The sequence below is a fragment of the Esox lucius genome, chromosome 3, assembly GCF_011004845.1.
Source record: "Esox lucius isolate fEsoLuc1 chromosome 3, fEsoLuc1.pri, whole genome shotgun sequence".
Taxonomy (NCBI): Eukaryota; Metazoa; Chordata; class Actinopteri; order Esociformes; family Esocidae; genus Esox; species Esox lucius.
In genome coordinates this window covers 18,983,334-19,003,742 of record NC_047571.1, presented here as the reverse complement: position 1 = coordinate 19,003,742, position 20,409 = coordinate 18,983,334, and the positions used below count along the sequence as shown (strand labels likewise).

The 20,409-nt window shown below is 43.8% G+C and overlaps 1 protein-coding gene across 2 annotated transcripts; it reads left to right on the top strand.

Annotated features, from left to right (window-relative positions):
* The first annotated feature begins 93 nt into the window (after positions 1-93).
* tep1 (telomerase-associated protein 1) lies at positions 94-20,346 on the top strand. Of its 2 annotated transcripts, none has more exons than XM_010889883.3 (54): positions 94-169; positions 1,963-2,469; positions 2,580-2,756; positions 3,144-3,293; positions 3,388-3,552; positions 3,747-3,884; positions 4,053-4,124; positions 4,407-4,528; positions 4,642-4,799; positions 6,010-6,119; positions 6,302-6,380; positions 6,613-6,805; positions 7,024-7,249; positions 7,371-7,526; positions 7,699-7,779; positions 7,860-7,981; positions 8,176-8,241; positions 8,609-8,752; positions 9,000-9,291; positions 9,448-9,569; positions 9,723-9,836; positions 9,954-10,071; positions 10,159-10,347; positions 10,471-10,655; positions 10,747-10,888; positions 10,984-11,163; positions 11,269-11,361; positions 11,499-11,631; positions 11,869-12,028; positions 12,269-12,405; positions 12,525-12,613; positions 12,858-13,005; positions 13,089-13,317; positions 13,463-13,583; positions 13,724-13,848; positions 13,976-14,075; positions 14,463-14,615; positions 14,716-14,928; positions 15,038-15,094; positions 15,178-15,307; positions 15,438-15,668; positions 15,798-15,955; positions 16,274-16,381; positions 16,528-16,632; positions 16,801-16,930; positions 17,031-17,116; positions 17,235-17,370; positions 17,646-17,898; positions 18,048-18,173; positions 18,280-18,379; positions 18,488-18,596; positions 18,723-18,805; positions 18,884-18,988; positions 19,119-20,346. In XM_010889883.3, exons 2-54 carry the CDS (start codon positions 1,963-1,965, stop codon positions 19,236-19,238), a joined length of 7,746 nt encoding a protein of 2,581 aa, XP_010888185.2. In that variant the 5' UTR covers positions 94-169; the 3' UTR covers positions 19,239-20,346. The 2 variants fall into 2 exon arrangements, with proteins under 2 accessions (XP_010888185.2, XP_010888175.2); XM_010889873.3 differs by lacking the exon at positions 94-169 and adding an exon at positions 1,046-1,185.
* Positions 20,347-20,409: the final 63 nt, after the last annotated feature.

The window sequence follows — 20,409 nt, the reverse complement described above, 5'->3', positions numbered from 1 at the left end:
GTTTACTAGGCTACCAATAGCGACCATAGGGTAGCGACCAGTACGTAGCCTGACACATTTTATGCCGCCAGCACATATACCTGAAGGAAGTTAGTCATGATAATAGTTCGATGAATTTGGCCTACAAAATAAAGGTCCCAAACAAAGTTGGAAATATAGCACATTTGAAGTAGGTATTTTTGTTGAAATGTCTTTAAATATTTATAAAATGCTACTGTGGGTGTAATAGATTTGCACAATAGCAAGCATGGTGTTGTTCAATTCACATGGGGGGCCAGTATGAAATGTATGCAGTCAATATTGTATGCACTCTAGTAAGTTGTTCTGTAGGAGAGAATCTGCTAAATAACGTTTCTCAAAAATGTTTGTGCCAGGGAAGGGAATTGTCTTGTTTTAAATTATAAACAACTATTATATTGTTTTTTTTATAATGTCTACTACTCTAAAACAGTGAATTATTTTAACATTATCATAACATTGTCCATCAAGCAATTTCATTTTCTGTTGCCTGGCCCTCCAAGGAATCGTTTTTACATTTTGATGTAAACTCCTTGAAGCCAGTGCCACTATTAATTCCAAATTCTAATCAAGGACTAATTTAGACCTGGGACACCAGGCTCTGGACCTTGTAGGGTAAGATTTGAAAACCCCTGGAGTAAGCTGATACCCCTTTTTATAAGTGCATATCTCTGTCTTAGACTGTATTGCAGGGGTATTCAGCTCTTACCCTACAAGGGCTGGAGCCTGCAAGTTTTCTTAATTAAATCCACCATCTTGTCCCAGGTCTAAATAAGTCCATGAATAGTGATGTGGGGAATGGATTGGAACTGATTTTGAGGGCCAGACTTGAATACCTCCTCTGTGCAGTGTGTATTATTAATATGTGGTCACTGCAATTAAAAACGTTATAACGTATAATTAAAAACATTACAAATGTATATAGCATTATCTAGTTCAAATGTGTATTGTTTCAAACTTTTTATCCATTTTCATTTATTTGAATGGAGACTCTTATTTTGAAGACAGAACTCGAGTTTCATTATGTTGGGTTAGTGCCGCTGTGGCTTGTTTCCTATTAAACTGTATGATGTCCTGAAGGCTGATCTCATATATGAGCTTATAAATAATTTATTATAAAAACATTTATTAGTTATTATCCACGTGAGGTTTTCCGTGACTTATTAGGTAAGTATGCGTATTTTGTTGTCCTGCAGGACTGACAGTTACACCCAATGTAATTGATCTGAATCGGCTAACTTTGTGTCGTCTTTTTATTACAGCCTTTTGAATCTCTTGAATCTTATCACGGTACTACTATACCAACATTCTGTAGACCTTCAGAATGTTCTTCAGAATGTTGGTATATCATAGTATATTATAATATTATAGGCCTTCGGTAATTCGTACATTTGTGTGAACGCATAATATATATTAGTTTGGCCATTCCTACGTTTATATCAACTCATGGTGGATAAGGGCGTGCTGTAAATTAACACTTTTTCTAGTACTGGACCTGTGCTTGGGTGTACTTTGGTCAAGTACAGTGTGCAATCTATCATTGTGTAACACCACTATGATCTTGGTTTCTATCTCCAAAACTATATGAATGAAAAAGTTGGTTCTGGATGGATGTACTTCTTAAAAATTATTATTAAGCAAGCCATATTTTATCATAGAACTGCCACTGTAAAGTTTAAGCTTGACAATCTTTATATTTGCTAAATGTGTAGAGTGGACTTTGCTTTACCACAGCTTTTCCTTTACCTTTTGTCAGAGAAAGGCCCCACCCAAATACAGGGATGGGGATTGTATGCACGCCCTTTTATACCTACCGTTTGCACAAGTGACCTGAAAAGCTGCTTGACAGCTTGTCACTAAAACATAATGGATTCTGTTTGTCCTTGGATTAGTAGGAACTCTCCCTATCCGAATACCTGACAGCCTATTGATTTCTCCTTGCAGATGAAGTCATTGCCTTTTCTTTCACTTCGTGGGTCACAGGACCAACAGGCTGGATCAGGGGGACTTTCATCCAACTACCTTGGAGAGAACATGGAGAACAAACTTCTGGCCCAGGCCTCTGTTCTGCCTCAGGCCCTCTCTGTGCCCTTATCCTGGGCATCCCAGACCTCCAGGCTAACATCTACCACATCCACCCTCCTCTCCACGCCCTCCCTCACTTCTCCCTCCCTCACTTCTCCCTTTCTCACCTCCTCTCTCCTCACATCCACCCTACTGAACTCTCCACTCGTTAGCACAGAAAACAAGCTCCTAAAGAGGGATTCACTCCTTTCCTCTGGTTCCTCCTCTTTCCCCTCTCCCTCCTCCCGTGGCCATGTGTTCCCTTCAGCCCTGGCACCCTCCTGTAATGTTGTGCCTCCTACCTGCCTTCCTCCTCCTGTTCTGGAGGTAGAAGATGGGCAGTCTGCCTCTGAGGAGGTGATGTCTGACTCAGAAGAGATGAGTGTGGTATGTTGCCTGATAGTTTTGAAGCCATCTGAAGTTTTAAGTCACTATGTTTCTCAGAGCATGTACGTTATTAGCATAACATAGAATGTGTTTGTCTTCTATAATAACAGGACTCTTACCGAGGCGGCCTCATGGCTGGGGAGACAGAGGTGTCCACAGAGATGCCTGTCCTGGAATTGGTATTGGATGAGGAGGAGTTGGACCCAACCATAGCAATTGGGAAACAGGAGTTTGGTGAGAGAGAGAGGGGAAAAGATGAACTGGAAGAAGAACTGAAAGACAAAAAGGTGAGGGGTAGATTCGGCAGTCTGTCGCAGAACATCTCTCAATCAACTTTCCATATCCAGAACCCAATATGCTAGTCATATCCAAATTAAAATCCAGAAAGCAAACACATCTGGGTCATTCCTTACATTTCTCTGCACCTAGGGATGGAATTGAGTACAAAAGAAAATATTGTCTGTTTGTACCATGTATGCTGTTGTCATAATGTTATTTTGCGCTGTTCTTGGTTTTAATGCGTGTTTGTTAGTAATGTGCTGTTGCCATGTCTTCTGTGTACTCTGTTATTTTTTATCCCCAGATCCATTCCCAATAGGTTGTTATTGTAAATAAGAATGTGTTTATGTTTGACATTCAAGGTAAAATAAGAACTCTTCTTTCCCTTCCATCAGTACCTGCTGCTTAATGAGGTGTGCTGTTCTTTGGTGAATAAAACCACTGCTCCTGGCCAGAAGGATTGGGATGCAGAGGACAGTATCTGGAAAAGGATACAGAACTTGGCCATAGATATCTCTACTGACGATCCCCAATTTCTTCTCAAGGTATGCGCGTGTGTGCATGCGCTCGTGTGTGTGCGCGTGTGTGTGTGTGTGCGTGCGTGCGTGCTCGCTCCTTTAACTATCTGTTCTCCTGTAGGTTGCAGTGTACACCAGACAGGAATTAAACATCCGTATCACAGCTAATTTCCTACTAGCTCTTGCTGCCCATCTACCCACCACCAAGCCACATGTGCGTAGGTACTTCTGTTCAGCCGTCCAGCTGCCATCAGACTGGCTGGAAGTAGTGAGGCTCTACAGCATGGTGAGTCAGCAGTCACTCTCAGTACAAATCTCTTTCTCTCAACTTCTGTTAGCTTTACTTAGAATGGTAGTTTACATTGGTGATTCTATCAACCAGGTGATTTGTAGAGTAGATCAGTGAATCTGCGCAGCACCTTGCTCATGCCGATTCACAGAATCTCTCTCAGAACCATTCCACTCTGGTGTCATTCTCAGTGTTTCAGCCGTTCTTTGCCAATCTGCCTGAAGAAAGCCCTTGGAGACAAGTTCAAGCAGTTCAATGAGTATCAGTTGGCCAAATACAACACACGCAAACATTGCTGCAAACACAATCGCTCTAAACAAAAAAGCAAGGTAAGGTACTGTTAGATCCCTCTACTTTGTTGTAAAAATGCACACTGTAACATTGCATATGATTGTTAGTGTCAAACTCATGATTGTATTAGGTTTCATTTTACATCTTTGATCATACTTACTGAACTACAGGATTACATCAGTCTTCATTAACACTGTTCGTTTCAGAAACCATTCCCAAACCAGTTTGAAAAGTGGGGAAATATGCTGGGATGTGATGCCCACGTTCTACAGAAATTTGTAAGTGTGTTTGCATCTATTATTGTAATATTATTTGTGTGTAGTAAATTAATTTGCTTAAACTACACTCTAAGGTTGTGTGTGTGTGTGTGTGTGTGTGTGTGTGTGTGTGTGTGTGTGTGTGTGTGTGTGTGTGTGTGTGTGTGTGTGTGTGTGTGTGTGTGTGTGTGTGTGTGTGTGTGTGTGTGTGTGTGTGTGTGTGTGTGTGTGTGTGTGTGTGTGTGTGTGTGTGTGTGTGTGTGTGTGTGTGTGTGTGTGTGTGTGTGTGTGATGTTTTGGCAGTTGAAGATGGAGGAGAACACAGTGGTAGATAAGAAGCAAAGTGACTTCAGTCTGAAGAAGATGATCAAGAGGCTTCACATCAAAGAGCCTGCCCAGCATGTCATGGCCATTCTGGGAAAGAGGTACCAACTGTACACAAATAGACACATTACACACACTGATCCTAAATGACTAATTAGTGTTACATTCCCTTTTTATAATGTGAATTAATATTCTGTTGAATGTGCGTTTTCAGGTACCCTAGTGATCTTAAGGCATTCTCCCGCAGTGGGCTCAGTGGAGTGTGGGACAGCAAGAGGGCTGGACAGCGCATGAAGCTTAAACAGCCGGATACATGGGAACGCATGCTCAGCAAAGAGGGCAACAAAGCCTCCACATGGGAAAAGCTGATTGGTATGTTTAAAAAAAACAACAACACAGAAATACCAATACACCCACAAACTATGATGTACAGTGGATTGCGTAAATATTCACTCCCCTTAGGACTTGAGTTACAAAGTGTGATTGGTTACAAATTAATCAATCTCCACAAGAGGGCCCCTGTGTGGTTCAGTGGTCTACCTCACTACCTTGTGATACAGTTTTGGTCCAGTGGTCTTCCTCACTATCTCGTCATACAGTTTTGGTCCAGTGATCTACCTCACTACCTCGTCATACAGTTTTGGTCCAGTGGTCTACCTCAATACCTCGTCATACAGTTTTGGATCAGTGGTCTACCTCACTACCTCGTCATACAGTTTTGGATCAGTGGTCTACCTCACTACCTCGTCATACAGTTTTGGATCAGTGGTCTACCTCACTACCTCGTCATACAGTTTTGGATCAGTGGTCTACCTCACTACCTCGTCATACTGTTTTGGATCAGTGGACTACCTCACTACCTCGTCATACTGTTTTGGATCAGTGGACTACCTCACTATCTCATGATACAGTTTGGTAATTGTGGTTGGGTGTTTAAACATGGTTGTGACATTCCTGTAAATGCACAGTGGTCCAGCAGAGGTTGGTGCAAATTGGTTTGCAGAAATTAAGAATGTCTTTGCTGTCTTACTTATGTGGTAAAATAAGGGATACACTTTTTTTTCCAACTAATGGTGACACCTCATCAGCGGTGTCCTTCCTCCTCAGTTCAGGGTGCCGGTCTTAATCTGGGTGGTTTAATACATCATCCAGAGCATAATTATCTATGTTATCTTAACTTAGCCTGTGCTTAAAGAGATGCTATCAGCTGACCCTAAAAGAAATATTGCTTTTATATTCACCATAATATTCCTCTGACATTTAAATGTATTTATACCACATGCCAATGCAGGCATTTGTACTTGGTACCAGGGCCAATACCCATATAAACTATGATACCTTTTAAAAGCATTTAAACATTTTGTTTTAAGCAAGCACATACATTTTCTTTAGAAAATGTAATCTGTTATAGTTTGTATAAAAAACGCAATTAATAATTTTAAGACTTTCTTATTTGGGGTAGATAAATCACAGAAAGCACAAATAAATGCATTTTAATAACACTGTAAAGCCACAAAATGTGGGGAAAGTCCAATGGGGTTGAATACTTAAGTGATTGTTATGATGTTTGTTTGTTTTACAGACAGTAACTCACTGCCCTTCATGGCCATGCTAAGAAACCTGAGGAACATGATAACTCAGGGCATTAGTGACAAGCATCATCAGACGATTCTGGGAAGACTGACTTCCCAAGTGAGTAAATCACGTCAATGTATTTTTCTTCAAACGTTTTCTTATTTTTAGATTACAGGCAACCGGACAAATAATACATAGATTGTTAACGCACATCAAATATTTTATTGAGTAAGAAATATAGCATTTTTACATTCACTTGTTTTTTATTTTATTATATGGGTGTTTTGTTGTTGTTACAGAAAGCAGTGATTCAGAGCAGACAGTTCCCATTTCGCTTCCTCACCGCCTATAAGGTCATAATGGAGCTCAACAAGATCGGTAAGTATCATTCACACACATTTTAGTTTGGGAAAGTTTGTTGTCTGTGACCACTTTCAGAGAAAATTATGGGGTCATTGGAAACTTTACTAGAATCCTGACTCTCAGCTTCTCATCCCATGTATTTTCAATGGTCTGTGCTAGAGCGTTCTCCATTCCTCTGTTAATTGACCAGTAAACCCATTCGTATCTCCTACTGTCTCTAATATCTCTGCCAATATCCCACCTTTAGCCAGTGCACCAGTGAAAACCGCCCAGAGCAATAGGGAGATCTTGAAGGGCATTCTGAAGAAGCTGCCTAAGGGCAAGAACTTCATTAAACTGGACTGGGAGACGGCTGGGCGCAAGAGGATGAGGGTGGCATTAGGTGTGCCCTTTGTCTCCCATATGTACCACATGAAGAAAAGTCTTCTGCAGAAAGCCAGGTACCCAGAAACTAACAATGAGTTTTCACCTGGCAGGGGAACCAGGGCAGCTAGACTGAGGAGAGGAGGAATATTAACCATGTGGAGGGAGTTCAGAAGACGGCCTGAATATTGAAGTCTTTATCACTGCTGTTGCGTGATACAAATGAGATTTGTTTTAGGTATGTGTGTGATTGCTAAAAGGGTTTGGATGCACTCCACTTTGTCTGTGTGTCCAGTCAGAGAAAATATTCGCAGGCCCTTCTGGCGCGGTACCGCAAGGCTCTGGAGACAGCAGTGCAGATCTCATGCCGTTACAACGTGCCTCCCCTCCCTGGCCGCACCATGATCTTCATCAACCGTTACTTTAGTGACGAGTGCTGGGGTGTCCCCCATGACTTCTGCTGCCCATCTGACCCAGAGCCCAGAGAAGGAGAAGAAGTTGAGGAGAAAGTTACGCCCACTGTAAGGAACTAAAACCCGTTTGTAAAACCCTGGACAGAAACAATCCTCTACAGCTGTTTAGACCTGAAAGAGATGGACCATTAAAGAAATGACCCTACTGGGTTCTTTTATTTCCTGACAGTTGCTGGAGGTGGCGCTGTTGCTGTCAATGATCATTGCCCACAACGCTGAGGATCCGCAGCTGGTAATGTTCACCTGCTCTGATTGTTCAACCGTCGAAAGTCTCAAGTCAGACGTGCTGTTGGAAAATGTCAGCCAAGTCATGAAGCAGGTGAACGTAAGGCTGCCCATCATTTTCTCTCCCTCATTCCTGTTTACACTGTTACAATTATTTCACCAAATTTCTCGTCATTTTCAAATAACCAAATAAAATATTTTGGAGACATTGAACTAATTGTTCAAAGTCCGCTCTTTAAAGAGATTGATGGCGTACTAAATGTATTTTACAGGAGTCTTCGGATGATGAAGATGATTGCCAGGAAGAAAAAATCTCCATCTACATTAACAGAGAGATGACACTGAAAAAGAAGGTGCATTTATGTATATTTTAATTAGTTTTCAGTGTGCTATTTCACCCTTACGTTCTTTGAATCGTTGTCTTCCTTTTCAGGTGGACACTATAATTATGCTCTCTGATAATGAATTAGACGATGGCGTGAACATAGGGATTGACCAGTACAGGAAGAACGTGAACAACAATGCCCTCATTATTAAAATCTACTTAGGTAAAAGGTAGGTATAGTGGGGCTTTAATGTTTCGGTTCAACAATGCCACTAAGCAGAAGCATATCCCTGCCACAGAGAGCAGTGGCCTGTTTTCATCATGAATGTACGCTCTACAACCTTTTCTCTCAGAATACTGACACCATGATTTACTAGTCGCCTGGGCACCAGTCCTTCTTTGATCGAGTCTTTCCCTGTTACAGGCCTATCGATATAACCAACGACAGGAACTGTGTTAAACTGAAAGGCTTTAGCGAACAGATCCTCAGGCAAGTTTCAAACAATCATGCTCCCACATCTCAAGCCATGTCCCCCTGAAAATTCACCTCTGCTTAGCAGATATCATTATTTGTGTAAATGGTGTGAAACAATAGCTCAAAATGTTCCCTAAAAAAGGCCTTGTTTTATAACTCTGAAATGTACATTATTTAACAGTTTTTGGTAACGTAACTTTTTTTTAGACCTCTGGCAGTTTATCGCTTATCTTTGTACCATTTCAGGTTATTCCATGGACTTCACTTTCAATAAAAACAGTATATTTACTATATTAAGTAAATATTTGTACCTTGCAACATTGTTTTTGACCTTGCTACATGGGGTCATGGAAATGTTTGTATAATTCTGTTGCGTCTACAGGTTTGTGGCTGAGAGAGGCTCGTCCAGACTGTTGGAGCATGTGGACAACATGGACAAGCTGTATCGCATACCCCCGCCACAGGGGGGTGCTGAAGACACTAAAAGAGATGCCATCACCCCACTTCCTGCCACTCCCAGCCTGAGGTATGTGGCAGGGGCCGCTGAATAAAGGTCCTTCAGTACTGTTTTGGCTTTGCATGACGTTCCATACTTCATAATTGGCCTGTAGATCCTTCATTAAAGCACAACCACAAGGTTGCCAAGGAACCACAGAAATGAACAAACTGAGCGTTCCTCTCCTTTCCCTCCTCCGTCACTGACTGTCTTATCCTAACATCCCGTTCTCCAATCCATTACCCTCCTGGCCATTCTTCTGTCCCTGTCTCTTCAGGTGGCGCGGTGTGCGTGTGTTTGTCTCCTCCACGTTCAGAGACATGCAAGCTGAGCGGGATGTTCTGGTGCGCAGCGTGTTTCCTGAGCTCCGGCGCCGTGCCGCGCAACACTGTCTCTACCTTCAGGAGGTGGAACTCCGCTGGGGTGTGACCGAGGAGGAGACGGGGCGAATAGTGGAGCTCTGCCTGTCCGAGGTGTGCCGCAGTCAGTTACTGATAGGCATTCTGGGAGAGCGATATGGACTGGTGCCTCCCCGTCCATCCTTCCCGGACCTGCCACAGTACAGCTGGGTATGGTTTACCTCACGACTTTTGTCTCCATCGATGTCATAATATTTTTGCATGTCATGTTTTCTGGCAGAAGGTGCAGAAGGTGCATTGTATTTGAAGCCTGGTACTACAAGTTAGATTTGAGATTGGGAATAAATGGTCATGTTTTTTTTCCAGCTGGATTCTGCTCCATCTGGGTTGTCCATTACAGAGATGGAGATTCGACAGTTTCAAGCCCTTCATCCAGACACGGTGCAGAAACACATGTTTTGTTACTTCAGGACACCCCACCTTTCCAGGTACACTATCAAACAGTAAACATAGGATTTCCATCCTTTGTCAAATTGGCTAACTTAAACCGCCAATGCCTCATTTGAATAATGAAGGATACAATGATATATTATCATCATGATAAAATCCTTCATACAAATATTTGCATCCTGATTCCTCAGAACTGTTCCTGTAGCGTGGAGGGCAGACTTTGCTCCTGAGTCCAAGGAGGCTGAAACCAAAATGTCTGACCTGAAAAGGAGTATCCTGAATAGTGGAGCAAAAGTAACTGAGAGGTTAGATTTGCCTTTTCATGTCTCTGAGTGACATTTCTAAGCTTTAGAATGTCTAAGCTTATTGGTTTCTCTCACCGCTTCTCGCTCTTTGTCTGTCTCTTTCTCTCGGTCTCTCAGTTACCCCTGTCAGTGGGGTGGTATTGTTGATGGGAAGCCCTATATGAAAGGACTGGAAGACTTTGGAAAGGCAGTGCTGCAGGACCTTTGGGGGGCACTGTTGAAGCACTTTGTGGAGGTCAGAAGGCTGAACCTAACATCGAAACCGTTTTCCACTCTCTCGGGTTCCAGTTCCACCAGTCGACATATCAATGTTGTCTTACAGGAAACACACAAGCATGATCCCAGGCCAGGTCTGTCAGAGCAGGAAGTTCACCAGGGCGCCTTGCAGCGACAGTTCTTTGGACGTGCCAAGCTGCTGTCTGCTGCCGTGGAGCAGGTGCAGGAGGCTCAGCTTAAAGGAGGAATGGTGCTGCTAGAGGGAGCTCCAGGAGAGGGCAAAACGGTCTTCATGGTAACCTTATAGAGACGAACAAACACTTCCTCCTTTTCCAAATGAAGTGTTTATCCATTTCTCTATCAATCTTATCCTGTCTCCTACAGTAGTTATTTGTATATTTTGTGTCCGTTTAAACAGGCTGCTTTGGCAAAGGCCCTTAGCACTCCTACCAAGTCCCAGAAAGTCCATAGAGGGGATGTCATCTCCTACTCTACTGCTGCTAGCAAATCGGCATGCACTGTGGAGAACCTTCTACACTGCCTTGTGCAGTGGTTATGGAGAGGCAAGGAAAAAGAGGGCTCTCTACTTCCTTCCTCTTATAAGTGAGTCCAAAAGGAAATAATAAATATAAATGTTTTCTGTTCAAAGTCCCTGATATGTTCAAGAAACATCCAAATGCGTGTTTTATTATAGAGATCTGCTGTCAGAATTCCACTTCCAGTTGTGTGAGGCCAGAAAGGACCAACCTCTGGCCTTGCTAGTTGATGGGGCAGAGCTTGTGCAGGATGGTAGGGGAAAGCTGATCTCTGATTGGATACCCCAGCAGCTTCCTCAGGTCAGAAAAACTATAAGTGCATATTTCAGTTATCTAAATGGTGAAACAACATGCATATAAACCCATTACTTGCTGTTTCTCTGTTCTTCTGACAGGGTGTGTCTTTGGTGCTCAGTGTCACCTCAAATTCAGCCCTTCTGCGAGTCCTCGCCAAGAAGAAAAGAACTATTTTGTTTCCTTTAGGACAACTGTCTTTGCCCGACAGAAAGGAGATCGTTCAGAGGGGACTTGGAGTTCATGGGAAGAAGCTTAGTGACTCTGCCTTTAATAATCAGGTTTGTAACATCATTACAACTTGCTAACAATGTTGTGAATAGAGTGGCTTGTTCTGTGTTATCCATATCAGCGGTAATAAAGTATCTGTTTGTGTACCTGCGCAGCTTCAGACCCTTCTGATGAAGAAGGGAGCAGTGAGTCCACTCTATCTGCACCTGGCCTGTGAGGAACTCCGGGCCTTTGCTTCCTTTGAGAAGGTTGGGCATCCTATCGGGTCATTCCACTGACCCCTGACCCTTACCATGGTTACCAGTAGTCCTGTTACTCACAATCAAACATCAGCGGGTCAGTGAAGACCGCATGATGACCACATTGACCTGTCTGTGTGTTTCAGATGAGTGACAGTCTGCAGGCTCTTCCCCCGTCCCTGAGTGGTCTGGTGCAGCACAGCCTGGGCCGACTGCTGTCCCAGTACAGAGACATAGGACTGGGCTGGGCGCTGGCCGCCTTGGCTGTCAGCCGGACGGGTGAGAGCCTTGGCCCTAGAAAACCATCTTGTCAACACGCGCACACTCTTAACCAAACAATTCATCTCACCACACGCACCCCATCTAGTTTAAGAAGTCATCAGCGATGGGATATTGTAGCCGTGGAATGCTCCAGGCTCAGATCAAATACTAGTTTTCCCTATTTAGAGTTTTGTCACCCGTTTCCTCACAGCCATGTGGTATGCTGCCATGACAATAACCCTGGTTCTATAACAGGCCTGAAGGAGAGAGATCTGTATGCCATCCTGAATATATGCCATGACCTGACTTCTGGAGGAGAGAAGGCAACACTGCAGGATATGCTGCACTTAGCCAGGAAGCCCAAAAGGCGCGTCCCAATGGCAACCTTCTCCCACATGGTTCGGAGTCTACACAGGTAGGAAATTGGGTTGATTAAGGCAATCAAGAGGGATATCATCTGAGGTCATGTCCCTCCCCAAACGGTGCACTTGTTCAGTGGAACGGACTCTAATGACAGGGGTAGGGAATGAGTGTTTGTACACTGGATTGTAGAATGGTTTGTCCATGGGGGCAAGGGCAAAAATGTATTCAAATAAGACACATGCTACATTTCTTAAATATAAACGGGGACAATCTTGTTGATTCTGTTCTGCAGCCTGATTGATCCGTCCCACTGTCACGGCCCTGACGACCCCCTGGCCCTGACCAATCCAGAGGTCAGACTGGCCTTTAAAAAAGAGCTTCTCCTCCCAGGGGAGTCTGACTGGACCAAAGGTCATCTCTTGATGGCAGGTAGGAACTTGGAACAAGATGACACACAGCCCTACCAGTTACACAGTGTGACAACATGTCATGTTTGTGAATTTACAAAATAGAAAGACAGATTACTCCTTTGTATTTGTCACCCTCAGCCCATCTTTGGGAGATGGCTGATCCTCAGGGAACAGACACATTTCTCCACTGTGAGGCCAGCTCCATCTTGAATCTGCCTTTCCACCTGGTCAGTGCTTCCTGTAACCTTTAACCTCTCTCACAGGCCTTCCTGTGTTGCACTGACCACACTTGGGCTGTGTTTCTGTGTTTTAGATGTTGTGTTCATTAGCTTATGGTTGTGTGGCTTGTTATTGACCAGATTGCGATAACGTGATGTGGATTACTGAAACTAAAATATACCTATTCAGGCATAAGATGTAGCATGCGTCAAGTTGTTCCTCCACTGAGACATCGTGTTTGTCTGTGTTCAGATGAGAGGAGGCCAGTGGGAGGCTCTACACTGCCTGCTTTCCAGTTATCATTTCCTTTTTGCTGAAGTGCGCAATGGCCTCCTACACCACCTCCTGGAAACCTACAGCTTGTTTTTGTCAGAAGGTGTTGGCTCATCCACCTCTTCAGGTAATGTTTTTATAAGCATAGTTTAGCCTCTGAATATTTCCTGGAGAGAGAATCCTGAGCGACCAGTTTTCTTCTCTATAAAGATCCTGTGTCAGAGGAAGCCCCGAGTCGTCTGCAAGACTGTCTGAGGTTCCTGCAGCGCCACGCCCCTCTCCTGTCGTCTTGGCCAACCTTGTTCCTGCAGCAAGCTCTCAACGAGCCCCACCACACCGCTGCCCACGCATGGGCGCAAGGCATGATGGGGAAAGAAGGAAAAGGGGTACATGTGATGAGGTGGCTGAACAATGAACAAGATGCCCAACTGGAGACCAGGTACAGTAGTGTATCTTCATACTGTTGGTATACATGTTATCACGTTATTCCAAACCTCTGATATCCGCAATCATGTCCCAGCTCCCTTGGATACAGAGGTTATGTTGGTTCTAATCTGACTAGTGATGGTGTTCTCTCAACACAGTGAGCTGGTCTCCACCTTCCTTTCGGAGCCCACCTGTGCGGTTGTGAGTCCTGGGGGTGGGGTCATGGCAGTTGGAACCGGACAGGGTACCCTCCACCTCATCCACACAGAGACTGGCCAGGTCAATAAAACAACATGCCACTGACCTGACAGACTATAAAAGGACAACTGTATAACATGAAACACATCTAAGCATGATGTAATGCCCTTTAAATGCTACTTTTTACTATTTCAAAGCAATTTTACGTTGGTGGTTAACAGGAAGTGAGGTCACTGGTGAGCAGCTGTGACGGCATCTCTGGATGTGTTTTCCTCAGAGAGGGACTTATGGGAACTACTTCTTTTGATGGACGCATTGAGTTGTGGGATGTTGAGAGTGGCTGCAGGTGAGAGAATGACTGGAATCTGACTCCCCAGGGCCTATACACATGGCCTTATATAATATCTCAATGGGATTACAGAATACAGATCTGGCAGACATGTGGAAAATGACTTATTCTCTTGTCTTACTAGGACTTCCCTCATTGATGGGCACTCAAACCGAATAACAGGAAGTGATGTCAGTGCAGACAGGAAGCACCTTGCAACTGTGTCCTTGGACTCCAGCCTTAAAGTGAGTTTACACGGAAAATAGCAATGCAGTCTACATCTTTTCTCCTAGTCTTGCAGAAACCCACTGGATAAGAAAACCCGGGGTCATTCCCCTCTGACCTTCTCTAATGGGTTTTAAAAAAGAGATTAGGATGTGAACATTTGCATGGAATTGAGAGATCGTTTAAGACTATAAGCTAGTCTCTCTGATTACTACACTGAACGAATTTACCTGACAAACCTCCATATTCCCAGAAGTGAAATCTATAGACTCGCACCTCGTTTATTTCCATTCACTGATTTCCTTATGTACCGTGACCCAGTAAAATGTTTGTAATCCCTGCATGCTGTTTTATATTTGAACACTCATTCAGTCAAACCTAAAGGTAACAATATTTCTGATTTCCAGGTGTGGTCTTCTCCAAAGGGCAGTCTGGTCACAGCCCTCACCAGCCCAAGCCCACTGAACTGTGTGCAGTTTGACCCTGAAGGTCATCATGTTGCCGCCGGGGGTTGGGATGGGGTTGTGCGCCTGTGGAACTGGCTGAAGGGCCACGTCACGGTGAGTCGAGTGAAGGAGGTATGGAATCAGGAGCAACGATGCGGCAGGCGTTTCCCCCGCCTCATCATTTTAACGCAGTCCCCGTCTTCCTCCCCTCCAGACTCTCTCGGGTCACCGGAGGGCCGTCCGCAGTCTGTCCTTCTCTCCCTCTTCCCATATGCTGTGCTCTGGCTGTCTGTCCGGAGAGGTGAGGCTGTGGTCAGTTCCGTCCGCCACCTGCGTGGGGCACTACCAGGCTCACCGTGGTTCCACAGAGGTGCTCACCTTCCTGCAAGCTGGGACCATACTCCTCAGTGCTAGCTCTGACTACACGGTGAGAGATGCTACATGCACACGCACGCACGCACGCACGCACACACACACATATTTACAAACATTCTTATATGCGAATGTACACTTATAATCTCTCTACTTCTCCTCAGGTCAAGTTGTGGTCTGGCGGTCTGGGTCGTGCTGTGAATGTATTTGAAAAGAAAAGGGTATGCATGGTTTTTGTCCATTTCTGTCACTCATATGTTCAAATAATGCCTTTTTTTAAATGTGTTTGTTTTTACTTCTATAGGAGTCTGTTGTTCAGAGGGGCAGGATGCTGCCAACCAAGGAGCCAGCAGCTTTATGTGTTGCTGTTACTGGTGGCTATGCTGCAGTGGGTTACCATGGTGATGGGCTGAAGCTCTTCAGTCTTGAATCGGGTACCTGAGTTTTGTATTTTCTTTTGCCAACACTGACAATTGAAGAAGCAGTGGACATTAATCCATGTGATGCATAACTGAACAATAAAATAGTGATTCAGAACTGAATGAAACCATCCCAATCCTGCAGGTGAGAGGACGTGGGAGAGCCAGGACCTGCAGGTGTCCATCCTGTGCCTGATGTGGCTCTCAGCAGAAGAACCCAAACTGCTAGTGTCTGGGGGGGGTGACCAACAACTCAGGGTTTGGAAGAAAACGGAAGGGGGAGAGGCAGGCATGATGCTTCAGGGATGTTTTGGGGTGCAACAAGGCCCCATCCTATCGCTGGCACAGAACCACTCTTATCTGGCCTCAGCTTCAGGTCTGACCAGTTCAAAGTCAAACACTAAAACTATAAAACATTCTGTTAATCAATATCCATTTTGTAGTAATCACAAATGTTTCTCATTTTATTAAGTCAAGTGACTTATTGACATTTTTCTTCACTTAGATGACTGCTCCATTGGTCTGTGGTCTGTGAAGGATTTGACCTCTGACCCCTGGGTTAACCCATGTGTAAGATCTGTCTTGAGAGGTCATAATGGAGGAGTCACCTGCCTGGCCTTCAGTACAGATGGAAAGGAGTTACTTTCTGGGGGAAAAGACCAGGTAGAGCTTTTCAGAGTGTGTAGGTGTTTGGGTTACGGGTGGTGTGTAGGTGTTTGGGTTACGGGTGGTGTGTAGGTGTTTGGGTTACGGGTGGTGTGTAGGTGTTTGGGTTACGGGTGGTGTGTAGGTGTTTGGGTTACGGGTGGTGTGTAGGTGTTTGGGTTACGGGTGGTGTGTGTTGGCGTTTGGGTTTCGCATGGTGTGTGAGTTTCTTAATGAATGGTAGGGATGCTGTTGATGGAAACAGCCACCTGTTTTGGTTGCTGTCAGGTGCAGTGTTTACTTATTTACAGTATTGGTGATGTGATGCTGTTTCAGGCTCTGATGGTGTGGAAGGTCAGTTCCTCCCCTCCTGCTCTGGTCCAGTCTCTACCACACTGTCATGGAGACTGGATAACTGGCTGTGCCTGGGGCTCCGACTGTGTGGTGAGTATGACAGCATGCAATATTTTTTTTGTTTCTATGACTGATTTTTTTTGTTGACATTTTGTATCTGAAAATAATTCCTGTTTAATCTAGAGACTTTTACTGCATAAAAAAAAACCAGTGAGTAATCTCTGAATGACTCTCAGATGAGCTGTTCCAGTGATTGCAAGATCCGTTTGTGGGACCTAAAGAAGGGTCACCTTGTGAGAGAGATCCTGGGTAGATCCTCCCTCAGTGCAATCTGCTGCCTGGTGAGTTTAACAGTGGGATGTGGATGCTACCAACTAAATGGTCGGTATGAAGCTGTAGTCTTAATTAAGGTGTTGATGGAAGGATCAATCTGTGTTTATGTGAAACTATATGAATGGAAGTCCTGATGTTTCCTCGAAGATATTTGTTATGTCTTCGGTGGTCTGCAGGGGGAGTTTGTGATCGCAGGCTGTGCCGAGGGGGACCTGCATGTTTGGAAATGGGATTCGGGCATGGAAATTAGCAGGATTTCAGCTCACAAGTCACGCATTCACCACTGCTCTGTTCTCCCTGACTCGGGTACTTGATCTTCACTAAATGCAGATCTATGTAATTTACAGTTTTAAAAATGCTATGATGCAAATGCCATTGTGGTCATGTAGTCTGTTTTTCTATTCAGATGAGACCCAGAAGACTGAGCAGAAGGACATGGTGGTTGCCACAGCGTCTGATGATGGGACTGTAAAGCTGTGGCAGCCCTTCCAGGTGAGATGAAGGCCATCTGTCAGAGGTTTGAGTTTTGACTGAAATAACATGCCTGTACAGAACAGATGTGTCGTTATTCGCTGACGCTTGGTCTACTTCTTTTTGCCTCTGATTCTAGGTTCAGCATCACAGCACCTTGCAAGGCCACAGTGGAGGGATACATGGAGTAGTGGCAAAGCAGAATGGTGTCCCAGCATTCCTCACTGTCTCTGAAGATCGCTCCCTGAGGACCTGGAGTGTTTCTACGGCAATGGGTAGTCCATTGATTATCATATTACCACCATTTAGTAACTGATTGCCAATGTGGTCAATCCTGAGCTGCTGCCTCCAGCTTACAACTGCTTCAGAATGGGTTTGATTCCAAACCACAGCTCTTTCAACAGAAACTGTCCTTTAGATCGCTCTGATTTATGTCCATTAAACCCTTCAAATCCTAGTTTGTTTGAGTTGTTTTACAAAAAATAAAAATAGTTTAACATTGACTCTTTATTTTCTCTAATTTTCTGTTTCTCCTGTGTTTCGTTTCCAGAATGTCCTCCCAACCTGAGGGGCGCTGTCACTGCTGTGTGCATCTCCCAGAGCGGTGATCTGCTGCTGTCTGGCTATGAGTCCGGCAGGGTGGAGATATGGAAGCACACCTCTGTAGTTGGCTCCAAACAGGTGTCTGCTAGTGGTGTTACAGCCATCTGCTTCATGCCCGAAGGACAGTTTGCTGTGGGGTGCCGGGAGAGCTCTGTCTCCGTGTGGAAGCTGGAGTGGAATCCTCAGCACAATGCTGCGAGGTCGGCTTCTTGTGTTTCATGTCCTCACTCTATACTGAGTGTTGATTGGCCAATTTGGCATTTGGAAGAGATATATTTATCTTTTTCTTGATGTATTCTAGTACACCTGCATTGCCTACTGGTACTAATGGTCGAACTGTTGTCCTTAGTCTTCTGAAGGTGTCCACACACTCTGTGCCTTCCATTGTTAGCAGCCTGCACTTCTGCACCATACTGCTGGGAATCTGTGACAATGGAGATATCGTCAATGTCCTTGCTGAGACAGCTAACGAAAGGTGAAGGTGAAGCTCATGCAGACACCCATTTGAGATAGACATTGTTACATGGTAAACCTAAACTATACTGATGAATCCTGACTCAACAAAACCGATTAATTTGCAGATGGTGTGGTGAATCACGTTTTCTTGGGTTGGTTGCCAATGATGAAAAAAGCACTTGGCTGGTGGGTGAGAAGAACGGAAACATTCTGCTTTGTTTTGTGGTAAGTTTTGTACCCCTGACAAAATTGTCTATATGAATGACTCATGTTGTTTTGAAGTGTAACTTATTGGTGGATGATTATATGATGCTATTGTTCTGCCTTCCCTAGTTTGCCATGGGCCAACAGACTTCCCTGTATTCTTCATGTGTCGACATGGAGCTGGCATTGGAGACTGGGGGGACAGATGGATGGTTAAGTGCTGGGACTGTGAACAGAGGTGGCTGCACTGCAAAGCCCTACTATGACATTCACGCACTGAAACACATTTTGATCTAGTCAGTCGTCTGTCAATAAGTTGTTATATGAGTGACGTATCAGTGGCACATTGTTATTATGTCTCCAGATTTGGTGGTGTGTGGAGACTCCAAAGGGAACATGTGGTTCAACCAGCCACCAAACGTGAATTCCTGGAGTCGCAGGAAACCTGTAAGATCTCTCCCTTATTCCTCTGGTGATGAAGATGTTGGTAGTGGTGATAACAAAGATGTGTTTTTCCCCCCATAGGCTCACAGTGACAGGATCAGTGTACTGCGAGTGACTGACGACAAGATCATCTCGGCGTCACACGACAGAACCGTCAAAATGTGGGACAGAGAAACCAAGAAACAGGTACATGTCATTCTATTTTCCTCCTGATTTCCAGACACTCAAATAATTGAATCGACAATGGAGCAGTCACACCAATGCACTGTTTGTGTGTTTATGCTAACACCCTGTCTGTCTGTGGATGCCTTTACAGGTGGGGCTGTTTGTGTGTGGGGCTCCAGTTCTGGTGCTGGAGTTAAACCCACACTGCTGTACTGAACTGGTGTGTGGTGATGCTATGGGCGAGCTCTACTTACTCTCTTGGAGAGAATGACCATCCAGTGTAGGATACAGTACAGTCACTATTTAGACTCCTCTATACCAACAGAGTTAACACTAAGCTAGTTTGTTGTTCCCAGCGTGTAAAACACGTTATACTTTGTGTCTTCTGTCTTAATAAAGGCTGTACCACATACTAAGAATAGTTTCGGTATGGATTGTCAATGACAGTAGAGGGCAAATATTATTTATAACACTATTTAGCTTTATAGCACTTTGCATTCCAAAAATAATCTCATAGTGCTTGCATAGAAATATGTATGAATACCTTTTTAAAACATTGTATCTAGCTAAATAGGCAGGTCTGGACTACAAATCTTTTCAATTAAAGTGGGAAATCTGAGCTATTGAAAGTCTTCAACATATGAACCAGGACTTACGATGTTTGATCATTTTCTACTAGTACCTGACACCTGTATTAAAACGGGCATCATTTCACTCATAACACCATATGTTATAAACGGCTGAAGAAAGTGTTTTTGTGTTTCACTCTTCCACGGCGTGCTGTTTATTATCATGCATTGTAATTTTTAGCACTTTTTGCATTTATAACCACGTGAGCAATTGCACTGCACTCTTATATATGCAGCTATATCTATAATCTACATATAGTTTTCTGATCTGAATTAGTAACATTTTCTTAATCAATATATGGTGGGTTGTCTGTGCCAATTTGATAAAGTGCTTACATGCTAAATTGCAATGATTTTATATTTTTAATACTGAATCATTGGCATTTTTAGTAACAAAGTTTTGAGAAAATATGTAATATGTAAAGTAAATATAAATCTGATAAGTATAATATATAGAATAGAAAATGTATTTAAAAAAAGTTTAAACATAAAAGGTAAATTGCAGTTGTGTTAAGTTTAAACTCATATGTTAAGACTGTAGAAATGTCCAAGGTTTGTCAGGGATTTTTAAGCGAAGTGAATTTTGGTTGTCATTGCTTAAAAGTACTGGGATTGATTCACACTTTGGACACGTTTCTTCATCACTGCCTAGTGGAGTGAAATGACACTGAACATTGCTTTGCTTTCTTTACTCTTGCTTTGCTTTCTTTCTTACCATTAAAGCAGAGGACCACTGGTAACCACCTTCCATCTCGTGTGACTGACTGCTTGTTCCTTCACTTGCCTGTGCACTGACGCGATTATGCATCATCG